Below are 14,442 nucleotides of genomic sequence, written 5' to 3' on the forward strand. Positions count from 1 at the left end.
TTTCTTACGATAAGGATAGCAAGGTTAGGTTAATAATGAATATAATAATGTATTTATAAACATTTAATTTTCAACTGACATTTAAGACTGGTCTCTCTATTAGGTATATGCTATGCATTAATAAATATATGTCTTATCTATAAATTGTATACCTACCTAAGTATTCCGTTTGCGATAATTAAATGCAGTAATAACCATGAACAGTTTATCATATAACTATTTTATAAGGTTAAACAAAACCTGAACACATTGAACTTACATTAAATAAATGAACAATAAAAGATTGATGAAATTATATCTGTTTCTCCGCATAAAAATGAGAAAAAAAAAAAACAAACAAATCATTGATTTTTTTTATTATTATTATTTGTAATATTGTCTTGAATATAAGGCATTTAATATAAAGAGCTGTGAGGGCTGTGTCATCGTATAAAAAGACTCGACAATTAGCAGTATACATACGCCATATTTTTGCACCAAATCGTCTTACGGTTCATTTTGGAAAAACTGCCAATATTGTAATCTAAGGCTAAGAGCAAGAAAGCAAGTACAAAGCACGTCAAAATTGTCAAAATCGTAATCTTTGTATATGCTACATTTGTATAAGCCGCCTAGTCTTCACATGTACAATGCTGCATTATTTTGTATGTTCATTGTCTAACGTGACATTTTTATAAAGCAAACAAAGCTTAAAGCTGGTTTCACATTTAGACGATAAACTACTTAAGAATTAATGTAACTAATAGTTTGTTCTTAAGTGTTTATAGTCAATAATATATGTACAATTCTATGTAGACTAGACCATATTTTGACTAATACCACGAATGTCTAAAGTTAAAAAAATACTAAAACAACGATTCATACATCTATCTTAGGTACAATAGGTACTTCATATTCGTGCTAATTCTGTACAGAAACAAAATAAGTATCGTAATAACAAACATAGACAAGAAAAACCACTCCTCATAAATTATAAATATATTCGATTTCATCAGCATTAAAATATTAATCAATTTCTCTCGTGTATTGTATTTTTCATGGCCTTTGCTAAATGCAATAGTAAATCTGAAAGATTTACATATATTACAAATAGGATGCAAATTTATACTATAGTGGATATAGTTTCAACTATAGTGGATAAAGTTTATGTTCCAGAAAACTTAGTCATTTCACAGCCTCATAATGTTTAATATTTGTGTTTACGTATACATACTAATGTTAGTTTATAATCTCGGCTGTTTGTATGTAATATAATAATTAATACATATTTTTTTTTAAATACTTTGATAATTTAAAACATTATTTTATATAAACTGTTTTATTACTGATACTAATCAATAGCAGCACCATTTAGAAAATACATTACTGCTCAAAAGTATTTGGCCACCTTGCATTTTGTTTAAATTACAAACAATACATTTTAAAGAGATAATTTATTAGGTTTAATTTTTTGTACAATACAATCATTAACAGCTTATTTTATTTGTCGACTCCAGGTCATAAAACCATAAGTGTTATTGTCGGAATTTTTTCGAAGTTAATCTTTGAAGACGCAATTTAGATATTAAGAAATAAACACAAGTAAAATATAGAATAATTACTACAAATATTTTTACATTAGTTATCTGATGTCATTTGACCAGAAAACACGCTCGTCGTAGCTCAGTACTTAGTCTACCAATATTTTTTGTTTTTAATTTTTTAAGAAAATAGGTAAACCTAAGGAATATTAAAAAGAGCCCCTGATGGGCATAATAATCGGTCTTAATAAATTCGGTAAAAGTAATCGTGAGATTTCAAGACTACAGAAGATACCGAGACAAACTGTTGACTACATCGTTAAGAAGTTTGTGGTTGAAGGAACAATTTATAACAGTTTAATGCGAATCCTGATAAACCAGACAGTGTATCCACAGTTAAGACTTTGTGACGCAGGACTCTAGGGATGCATAGTTGTTTCAAAACCACTTTTTAAATCTATTAACAAAAATAAGAGACATAGTTGGGTGAGAGAACACAAGAATTGGACAATAACAGATTGGGAAAACGTTCTCTGGACGGACGAATCAAAATTTGAAAATTTTTGCGGCAGTCAAACGAAAAGACGAATGGCGCTTGTACTATGGCTTCAATTCAACACGGCAGAGGATTTGTGACAACAACAACTTAAACCTCATAGAACTATTGTGGGATCAGCTAGATAGACAGGTGCGAAAACATCCCACATCTCAGGAAGACTTATGAAAAAAACTGCAGAAGATAACTGATACAACATTGGAAAAATTAGTAGCTAGGTTGCCTTATAGATCAGTTATTTAAAAAATATTATTATATATTTACAAAATTTAAAAAAAAATTCTCTTGGTATGTCCAAAAATAATAAACATGTTAAATTAATTATGAAGTAGTTCCACTCACTCAGACTTTTATAAAATTTATTTTACTAGATAGCCAAATACTTTTGAACGGTACTGTACATATACTTCTAACATAGAATATTTTTTACAGTTTTGGATTGAGACGTACACATATACACATAGCTATATACACATATAATTTATCATTTGGTACTCCATTGCTAATAATATATAATACAGTGTTCGGGATAAGAAATTTTACCTACTAGGTGTGTTATTATGTGTGCGAATGAAACGGCTATTTAATAACAATATTAATGCCACGTGTCTATTAATCTTGGTATCGACAAAGGTGTACCTAAATCTTCTTTTTATACAAAATACCTACATTAAGCTTGAATACAAATTCACATAACGACATCGCTAGTAAAAACATTTTTGATTTTCAACTCTGTATATATATTTTCCCTAACACTGAACTGATTTTAGTAAAGTTTTAGTTAATTGCAATCGATATCATATTCTTCCATTACAGCTATACTAATTTCATCACGATTGAATTAGCATTTTTGTGCAACATAATCTTAAATTATTATAATAAACTTAAAGATATATATTCACAAAATGTAAGATGCATAATCAGTGATATTTTTCTAAAACTACAATGTGATTTTTTTAATAACTACATATTTAAAATATTAACATTCAGACGCTGAGACATTGGTGTGGTTCACATTAAATAGGTAGTTTTATAAATAAATACAGCCAATCGGATCCTATTTCACTAAACGCTAATAATACAACTGAACAATAAATAACTTTAAAATCTTACTAATAAAATTGTTATTAGACGATGTCTGTACATAATTAAGAAAAAAATAATATAAGATTAAGAGGTGTTAATACAATAATTTTTAGAAATTTCGTCTGTCCGTCTGTCTGTATGTTTGTTCCGGCATCGCGGCAAAAATTACTGCACTAAATTGGATGTGGATTTCACAATTGTGTTTCTGAACGTCTAACTTAAAATCTGATGAATGCTTTGTCTTACTCACTTTCATCTACAAATGGTCTGCTTCATCGCCTAAACCCACGCGTACGAAGTAGCGGGTAAAAAGCTGGTGATAGTACATAATACTATTTGAATACCTAATGTAATATAAATACTTATCAAATAAATAATTATTCGTCATACGAATAATTACTCTGTTGGTTATAAAACTATGATATTTTTTAAATAAAACTCAAACAGAGTTTAAGAAGTCAAATACATAAAACACAAATAAGTAGAATAGGAATGTGCTTTCGTTCTAATCTTTGGTGCAAATAAATATGTATAAATGTTAAATTATCCAAAAGCCTTTTAGCGTCAAATACCTAAATCAAATGAGTTTCGTTTCTTCAATGTATAAGATTCTTCTAAATTAATAGTCTTTATTATAAAGCTCTAACATCGATTAATTGGATTATATCCACTTTTAATTGGTTGCCATATCACATTACTTGCAGCACTATGAGGGCAAATTATTTAAGTTTTTTAGTTTTCTGTAACAAACAATAATATTATATTAGAAAAAATAAAGTTACTCAAGTACTTTTGTTTTATATAGCTTGAAATAGCAAATAAGCTGACAGAAATTGATAACTGTCACCGATAGACATGAATATTACAGCATCAAATTCAAAATCATCTTTTGTCAAATAGGCTTGTTTACCAGCACTTTTAAATCGTCATTTTTAAAACTCTGACTTCGTAGAATAAACTATAATACCCATAATACTCATATTTATGCATCCTATATTTACACCTTTATATACTATTTAAAGTACAACTTCTTGACAGAACAACTAGGAGGGCAAAAGTACTGATATAAATGACTTTTATACAGTTCTCCTTTGACACTTATAATTAAATATTTTAAATAATAAAAAAAAAGTTACTCACCTACAATAATCAAATGGTAGATTTGATGTTTTTAACCATAAGTATACACTCAATGGGATACTCCACGTTCTTAATGGACCTAACATAAATGCCATCGTACCATATTCAAGCCAAAAGAAATACGCTAACAGTAACTGTATTGATAAAAGAAAAATAAATGGCAGGTTCTTTATTAACCGTTTATAGCCTCTTTCATGGTGACTAAATAGCCTATTTTCTAAAGAACGTGCAAGTACAAAAATAAGAGGTATTTGTACAAACATTAATTGGACACTTCCATACATATATGTAAAGGCTTCTGGTAAAAATGAACCCCTTATTACTATACCCCAAGCAAAAACAACTCCTATATGATCATCTATTAATTCACCAATCGCCCACGGTCCAAATGGCAAATACGCTGTGTACAGAATGAGAGGGTAAAATATTCTATCAATTTTGGTGAGTAACCAAACTCTTCTAAGAACATTGCAGCCAAATCTCCTACGATATTTTGGTGGACACTTCTGCAGTCTCAAAGTTACTAATGGCACCACACTTAACAGAATAAGCGTAGCAAATATGCCCTGAAACTGTAAAAAATGCATTGAATGTCATAAATAAAGATAGACGACATTAGTATCTCAATCTATAGAAAAGTTAAATGTTGTACAATGGAACTATTAATTGTAAAGGCAACAAAACATTTTCCGTACTATAACTTTCGATAGATGCAACGGCGGCATCTTTTCAAATCTATCTCTATGATGTAAATAAAATAGAATCACTTTTATGTATACTTACTAAAACAGCAGCATCCGTCATGAGTAGTAATCTTGGCGTTACATCAAAATTAACTAGAGATCCATCTAAAGAAAATGGATGTTCAACCACTGCCTCTTTACCCGACTTATCAGTGACTATTACGTGAATATAGTGTAAACCAGTTGCAAATAGATGTGGTCGCCATTGACACACATACAGCGGTCCCTCTGTATGTCTACATTTCATCCAACTAATTTGGTCAAAAGAAATTTTAACATCAATAATTTTAACGTTACTAAAAGCTAATATTCTTATATGAGTTGAATGAGGAATCAACTGAAGAGGTTCCCGGCCGGGCATCATATATCGTGCATGTTTTGGATTTGTCACCAAAACGAGAGGCCACGTATTGTGTTTTTGATCCACAAATGAGAAAATTCCATGATCAATAGCAGCCAAACGAAACATTCGATTGTCCTTCCAGTCACCTAACTCCAGTTCTAAATAGCCTTTCTTCTGTTTTGTATACATATTTGGAACCAATCCACCCATGGAATGTAAATGGCCACATACATAGACCTGCGACCCAGGGCTGCTACCCATCAGTTCCCGCAAGTTCAATCTTTGAGAATCGTTTTCTAAAGACAATATACATGAGGTTGGATAATGACCAAACCAAATAATATGATCAGCTTTATCAGCTTCTGCTTTTAATTTTTGTATATGTTGTTGTTCTTGTATGTCTAAAAGTCCTATAAAATTGAAAGGCCTTCTCAGCCCTGGCTCTGGACAAGCATCGATGCCTAAAAATGCAATGTTAACACCATTCTTGTTTTCAAAGTGAACATATGATTTTGTATGAGTAGCTCCTTGTACAGAATAGTTTCTGAAATAATTCTCTCGTGAATTTATAGTTTGAATGTTGAAATTATCTGGAAACAATTTATTTATAAAATTATTATAATCAGCATAAAAAATTGTTGAGAGTTCAAAAAAACAAAGAAAAATATATTAGAAAAAAGATTAAGTGAGCAAGTGTGTGGTAATTGTTTAGAAAATGTGCAAGTTAGTAAAACATTGCCTTTTTTAAGCAACTTCAAATTCATCATTTTCTCGGAACAGTTGTAAAATTACATTTAATTTCATATTATTATGTGGATTACAAGTAAAAAATTAACTTTCCAATAAAATTAAAAACCATATTTACTAAATGTCTATGGACTACAAATAGAAGTCATAAAACCTTGTTATAACATGAATAAACAAAAAGTAGTGTAATAATAATAATAACAACTTATCATTACCATGATTTCCTCGGATGTCCAACCAAACTATATTTTTTGTAACTCCTGACTCTTTAATAATGTTGTAATAGTAAACCCATTCTGTTTGGACTTGTGAACTACCCAAATTGTCTTTGGCTTTAGCATCAGTCAAGTCCCCAGTTGCTAATACCAGGAGTGGCATAATCTTTCTTACAGTAGTGTCACAGAATTTTTGGAACTGTAATATTCTCCCAGGGTCACGAAATATACTTATATGTATATCAGATATCTAAAATAAAACTATCAAATTAAAATTTTGGGCTACAACCATAGATGATTGTTATTGCAACATATAAGGACCAGGCGATTAAAATTATTGTAACACACTTATTATACATCAAAATTAATCCAAACAATTAAACAGTAAAATTTTGGACAGTTCCACATATCCCTACTTTCCTTTCGTAGATTTTTTATTTAATAGATAATTTCGTTACATTACTTACAGCACACAAATTACAATACAAACATACACATAATACACAGTAAAAGTGATAAAAGAATGAAAAACAAAAAAAAGAACAAAAAAAAACAAGAAGCAAAATATATAAAACAACAATTTCCCTTTTTTTTTCATGTGTGTGCCATAGTAATACAAAACGGTCACAACTCAGTTTATTGCTTTGCCCTCAAAAGAGCAAAACACATTATGTGACTGGTAGGGATAAATGAAATAAATATGCCACTTTTCCCAACCAATATTTTTTTTATATAATAATAAATACAATCTGTTAAATAATTAGTACTACTAATTATTAAATGGGGTAATTATATTAATATAAATATTCCTATGTGGATATCTGTTCAATAGTGTAAGGAGTACATTATATTAAATCTTTGAAATGCCATTTTCACTGTAGGTTTCTTACATTTCTTTTAAACTGACTTTAAAAATAGGTACTCTCAAATTTACTATTCCTGTTTCCTCATTTTAAATATGAATTTTGTTTATGACTAATTTAAGCTTAAAAAATTTAAGTTTAGAATTTTTCCTAAGAATATTATGGATATAAATTATTTTTATTTATATAATAAGAGTATCATTTTAACTAAGTAATTTGAAATTGCAGATTTTAAAGGCATTATTAATAAATTGAGTTTAATTGACAAAATTAAATTCACCTGAGATGTACATTTTGCTAAATTCTGTTATGACCATGGTACTGCTCATATCTATAGGTGGCGATTACCACTTTCCATCAGGTGGGCTTTCAGTTTATTTGTCATTCTAAGTTGCATAAACAAAAAAACTTGGACAACATATTCAAACTAAAGAATATTAAAACAAAAAAATGTTAATGTTGACCATGTTTTCTTCAACTAAACTTAAGACTGGCTTTTTAAATCAACAATTCCAAAGTAGCTAAAACGATCACCATATCAAAAATATAAAAAATTTTGACAGTTTTGATCTTTTTGTATCAAAATAAATAAAATAATATAATTTTTACAAATTACCCCAATTTAATTGAAAACAATACACAACTCAAAAAGTACATAAACAATTTGCTTATGTATTATAAAAATAATATATATTTCAGAGTTATTTTCCTAGGAAGTCCAGTTACAGGAAATCATTCCGTCCTACTCATCTATTTTTACTTCTAAATTTGATCATAAATGGCGTAAAGTCCATCCAACCATTTCATAATTCAAAAGCAGTAATGCTAACCCTTTGCATATTTTAAGCTATTGTATGACAGTCCAAGATGTTTTAAAATGCTATTTTTACTACAGAAATTGACATATCAAAAGCTATTTTCACAAAAGAAATTCCTTGAAATAAAGGAGTTTATTATTTATGTACAGAATATATGTAGTATATTTGTAAACAAAAGTAGAATTGAAGAATTGAATTTCAGATAAATAGAATTGAATTTTCATTCATCTACCAGTGGAGGTAGATCGATTAAATTTCCACTCTTACCCCCAGTGGAAAAATATTGACAGGGAGAAGCGGAACTGGCCTATTAGGAACCAAGCATCGAAAAAAGTATAAATAGATTCCTTTTTTAAATAACATACAGATGTTACTGCAAAAGAAATATGTTAATAACAAAGGACAAAACTAACTAGGCAACTTACTTGTAAAAACCAAATCAAATTTTTGGTGCCATCGCCTATTGGACCATATTTTTTACCGAGGTAGTTTGTATAATTTAATCCTTCATTATTACTCTCAGTATAAAAATTGTGGTCAGTTGCAATGGAATTTAGAAAATTTGCCATCATTATTGATAACAACAAAAGCACACATAACAAAGATACCGTTGTCTTAGAGATAATCATTTTATAATTTAAATACACAGACAATATAATATGTTATGCAATTATGGCAACTGTCACAAGTATATCAAATACCGTATAAATTTTAATGGTAACTGTTTGTCTACTTTTTAAATATTACAAAAAACATCGTAATCCTATTGAATCAGCTGTCGAGAATAAGCTAAAATATTTAATAGTCAGCACAGCCGTTATATTGACAAAACTGTAAAATAAACTATGCAACCAATTTTCTTTTAATGAGAAAAAATGAACGGTAATCCCGTCTGCGCTATTAATATACGCGTGCGGGGTACCAATGAAAGATGTGGTGAAGATGAAAAACAGGTCAAATAACCCATGGTAACGAATTCCACGAGAATTAACCACGATGATTTTTTTAATGTGTGAAAATGGAATGGTAAACCCGCCTACGCTATTGGTATACGCTGACGGGTCACCGGTGATAGATGAGGATGAAGGCAAATCAGTCGACCCATCTTGAAGAATTCAACAAGAATTAACCACAATGATTTCAGAGAGAACCGCGTGGAGGTGAACCTGATAGGGTATATTACTAGCAATAAAGCTGTTAGAACCTATTACTAACAAATCCTCTCCCCCCCTAACCATAATGGTTTCCAAGAGCAAGAAGGTGTTGTATAATTATTTATTATAGAAGAAAAAGATTGTTAATAATGAGAAGTCTACATTGCTAATAATATATCCTCTTTGGTCAACCTCCACTCGGTCCCCCTTGGTAGTCATCGTGGCTAATTCCTGGTAAATCCATCGTAATGAGCCAACTAACTTGCTTTCATACTCACCTACCATTCCTCACTAGTACTCCTCCAGTGTATACCGGTAATACAAGCGGGATAACCATTTCATTATCATCCATTAAAAAAACTATTACATTTCCTTAATATCGATCTGAATAAGTGTGACTTAAGGAAATATCGCTATAGATAGGTTTGGCCAAAAAACCTAAATACTTTAAACATTGAAATTTTAATTTTCCATTAACTACTTGCATACATAGATTACGATTACCTAAACAAAAATAAAACATATTTTGTTCAGTGACGAAGTGTGATCGCCGAATTGCATGTCAAAGTCGCGAATATAAGCTATCATTTGTCAATCAAATTGTCACTGTCAATCTGTCACTGCCTGTGTTGCTAGAGCTATTTAGTCAAAAGTAATCAATTCTCAACAACTTACCCACCGAATACAACTATTAAATTGCTTAATTGGTGCACTATATACCTTAATCGACTATTGCAGGAAAAAAGGGTTATCGCTAGAATCTAACAGCTGCATTGCCTGCAATATACACTATCAGGTCGACCTCCACGCGGTTCTCCAACAAACCATCGTAGATAAATTTTGTTGAATTTTATTCTCTAGCTGGTGTCCAACCAGCATATCGTATCGTAAATAGTTGCCATTTCAACCACCCATTTAAAATTAAAGTTATTCTGAGGCCTCTATTGTTCTTATCGTATATTAATAAACTCCCAAATATAACCAAATATGCATGTAAATTATTTGCTGATGAAATATCGATTATTATTAAGGCTAAACTCAAAGCTGACTACCAATAGGAGATAAATGACACTGTCGGAAAGGTGGTTGAATAAGAACACTAATAAAAAAAACAAATCAACTAATTTGATAATTAGCTAACAAAAAGTTGATCAATTATTGAGACTAGAAACTCTATTTTAAGCTCTATTTATATAATCTAAGCCTTCGTGTAAATACACAAAAAACTAAAATGATACGATTTTTTAACAAGAATAATAAACCCTATAATTTGTCAATATCATATGACAACGAGGTCATTACTGAATCGGCTACTCACCACTACAGCAAATCTTCTCAGGATAGATGGATTCTCAATTAACGTGAAAGCACCATATTAACATCGTTTCTAAAAAGATTAATAAATTTATATTTGCTTTACATTGTCTTATTATGGATTTGTTTACAATTCTGAAATAGAGACTAATATTATAGGTAAATTCCGTTTCAATAAGTCATCCTTTTATGATACAAATAAAAATATATTCGTGAAATTTTAGTCTCGTAGATCTCTTTTTGAAAAATTAAATATATTATGATTGACGTCTATGTAATATATGTGTGTTCGTTAAAAGTAACAAGCACTTGTATAAAAAAAAGTATAAAACAGGTGCATTTTCTAATAATAATCCATATTAATTGACGACGTTTTTCCATAAAACGACAGCTCCTGCAAGAAATCGTTATAAAATGTTAATAAAACCTATCACAACATAGTATAAAACAAAGTCGCTGTCGCTGTCTGTCCGTCCCTATATATGGCTAAATCTTTAAAACTACGCAACGGATTTTGAAGCAGTTTTTTTTTAATAGATAGAGTGATTCAAGAGAAAGGTTTATATGTATAATACATACATAATATTGCAGAGAAACACTGATAAATTTAGAAGTTTCTAATGTGATGTATTAAATAAACACATTTTTTTTGCGTTTACATTGCAAACGCTGGCTGAACCCCACGAGATAAATCAAAATAATGTACTACAGTGTTGTACACCTTAAAAAGTCCGCGATAATATATGTCCATCTCTTAAGGATAACTCACAATAACATTTTTTATCCTTTACATTTTACGAGAAAAAATGGCTTATTTACGAAGTGTTTTTAAGCAATAAAGCATTATTTTAATTTTTATCCAATTAAGCACTTTAAATATATTGTCCATTTAATATAGATTAATATGACCCTTTACAGCATGTAATTTAAATGAATATTTCCAAAGCTATTACAGATTTAAAATGCAAGGACATAGCGATGCGGCTGTACCGGCCCAGCCGGCGGCGGATGCCTATATAATAGCGCGTCGAAGGCCGCACCTCGCCCTATAGCACTTTATCATGTTCGTATTGTCTAATGACAAAAAAACTGTAAACGTTATTTATAAGGACATTCTGTAGTAGGTAGGTATATTTAGTATCAGCATAGCACCCGTGCGAAGCCGGGGCGAGTCGCCAGTATGCATATAAAACGCGTTGCCAGACTCTATCAAGGAACTTCAAATTTCTAAATTTAAATCTACGCTGAATACCTTAACTTTAATATCACAAAAATCTTTGTATAATATTAATAAATACATGGCATTAAAAAATAGATCTTTTTTATTTGCCTTAATGCTCAAATAGACTATTTTTACATTTGATGTTTTTGATTAATTTTTAATCTTTCAACAAATTACAGACATTTTCCATTTAAATCATTTGACATTATTAATTGTTTATATTATTGATTTATATGAATGACTATTAATTATAGCAAGGAGATTTTTAATTACTTATTTATTTTTTTTATATTCTATTTATTATTCTATTATTATATATAATTATTATTAATATAATTTATAATATAATGAAAATTAAATTACATAATCAATAATAACAAAATACTTAACGATGTCACATATAAAAAAAATTAAGTTGCAAGTAGTTGTCAAAACCTGCAGCTGAGAAAATTCGCTCATGAACTTATATAATTCAATTTACATACATCCATTAAAACTTTCGTTCAACGTCATAAACATATGAGTCAGAAATATCTATACCTACATAACATTTACGATAAAGAGGTAATAAAGTACCTATGACTTTGTCATAATATTATATTAGAGACTTTCTGATGCCAAAAACCTTTCTGTAAAACTCGTCTCATGTGAGGAGTAACGAGGTTGATGTTTATTGCTAACAATATACCTTATTATAATTATAATTATTTGTACACCATTTAGATTGATTATAGATAACTTGCAAAATTTATTTTGACAATCTATTTCTACATATATTTTACACTTACACACACACAGACACACTTTTTTTCATTATTTTATTGTTCTTTCTTTTATCTCCTACTATTAATTATTATTTTTATTTTTGGAATGTGTAATTTCAGTGGAATGTATTTTGTTTAATTGTTATTTAAACACATATCGGTGGGGAGCATGATGATCTGTACTACCGGTTTTAACCTATTTCAGACACCAGCTTCTCACAGCAGAGTTCCGTATTATTTTACTTTTATTTTATCCTAAATACCTCATATGTAAATTTAAGTTGTTTATGAGGAGATAAATAAATATATTATTATTATTTATGATCATTATATTTCACAAATGAATTATTGATTGACCGAATCCCTATCAAGTCGACCTCCACGCGGCGCTCTCTGAAAATCATCATTATTTCCTTGTGAATACGTCTTGATGGACTAACTCACCAATCTTCATCTTCACCTATTATCACTCACTATTATCAATCACTAAAATCTATCACCCTTCCAATACATAGATAACAATAACACTGGCAAGTTTACATTCTATTTTTAACCGACTTCAAAAAGAAGAAGGTTCTCAATTCGGTTGTATTTTTTTAATGTTTGTTGCCTCAACTCCGTTACTTCTGAACCAATTAGGAAAATTCTTTTTTATCTGAAAGGATATACTTATATATTGGTCATATAGAAATTTTATCAAAATCAATCCAGTACTTTAGTTTTTATCAAAGTAACTTGTTTTGTTATAATTGAAGTCGGTTTTTTTTTCTATGGAAAACAATCATAATTATCATCACACAAAAAAGTGAGTTACAATTTGTTTGTCATTTGACACCACAACAACTTAACCAGTTTTCGTAATGCTTATTTACCACCTAATAATTAAACCAGTCTTCATGAAAATTAGTACCTATACACATAATATTTGAGATAGAACAGAATATAGGCTACTCTTTATACCGGTAAGTAGACGAAATCAAAAATAATTATATATTATAGTTTGTATAGAAATCAATGAAAAAGTAAACTAAGTAAGTACTTCAAAAGGTTGTATACAAGTATGGGTGGTATAATAATGTAATGTACACCAGTGTGATACTAGTGAGAGATGATAGGTAAAGACAAAATAGGTCAATAACCCCATAGTGACGAATTCATTAAAAAATCATCAGGGGAAACCGCGTGGGGATCGACCTGATAAATATATCAAGCATATCACAGATGACCTATCGATATCTAACAATCCCTTTCCTCTACAGTGCCTTCAGATTACCACTTATATCCCCAATTACTACATCAAGTGGATGATAAAAATATCAAGATTAGAAAAATGTACCTACCTACTTAACATATTAATGGAATTCCATATGGGCCAAGTTCATCTATATAGCCAATAATATTTGGTAATTACTTACCTACTTTCTGATTCAGATTCAGACTTAAATACTTTATTTGCCATGGAAACAAATTACATGTAACCCGCCAATACATAATTCAGTTTTAATACATAGCTATAATAATAATAATAATAATCTTTATTCACTACTCACAAGGAAACTGTTTAGACTGTGACTGTGTGTGACTATTAAGTACTTTAAATTAAAATTGTTATCCTTGTGAGAGTCTGGAGTCTGAACTAGGTCGAAACCTGTACTACAGATCTCCAGGCTCTCTCCGGAGTTTTACAATATATTACTGAACATCTATTACTACCTTAATACAAGTGTGTGTGTGTGTGTGTGTGTGTGTGTGTGTGTGTGTGTGTGTGTGTGTGTGTGTGTGTGTGTGTGTGTGTGTGTGTGTGTGTGTGTGTGCGAGTAGTATTTATAGTTTTGTAGTTTTAGATTTTGTTTTATTTTGGAATTGACAACAAATTTTCAGTTTGGTCATACGACAATGTTAGTAGCCAATTAGTTATCTCTTTCTTACATTTAATTTTATTTTTAGAATAGATTGA

General features: G+C 29.9%; 1 protein-coding gene across 1 annotated transcript; it reads right to left on the reverse strand.

The window, feature by feature from the left end:
* Positions 1–2,418: 2,418 nt before the first annotated feature.
* On the reverse strand, positions 2,419–8,814 carry LOC113512387 (transmembrane protein 62-like). Its single transcript, XM_026896266.3, has 5 exons — positions 8,457–8,814; positions 6,351–6,600; positions 5,086–5,978; positions 4,303–4,874; positions 2,419–3,902 (listed from the first exon to the last, which is right to left on the reverse strand). Exons 1-5 carry the CDS (start codon positions 8,658–8,660, stop codon positions 3,869–3,871), a joined length of 1,953 nt encoding a protein of 650 aa, XP_026752067.1. The 5' UTR covers positions 8,661–8,814; the 3' UTR covers positions 2,419–3,868.
* Between the last annotated feature and the right edge of the window lie 5,628 nt (positions 8,815–14,442).

This window comes from Galleria mellonella, unplaced genomic scaffold (genome assembly GCF_026898425.1).
Source record: "Galleria mellonella isolate WM207_F2 unplaced genomic scaffold, CSIRO_AGI_GalMel_v1 utg64, whole genome shotgun sequence".
NCBI classification, from domain to species: domain Eukaryota; kingdom Metazoa; phylum Arthropoda; class Insecta; order Lepidoptera; family Pyralidae; genus Galleria; species Galleria mellonella.

What these genes read in the sequence shown, in the direction of transcription:
- LOC113512387 (XM_026896266.3), bottom strand. Translation starts at nt 8,660, where the DNA reads ATGATTATCTCTAAGACAACGGTATCTTTGTTATGTGTGCTTTTGTTG. An exon ending in GGACATCCGAGGAAATCATG is followed by an intron (nt 5,979 to 6,350) that starts GTAATGATAAGT and finishes AATTGTTTCCAG; the next exon opens with ATAATTTCAACATTCAAACT. An exon ending in CTACCATTTGATTATTGTAG is followed by an intron (nt 3,903 to 4,302) that starts GTGAGTAACTTT and finishes TGTTTGTTACAG; the next exon opens with AAAACTAAAAAACTTAAATA.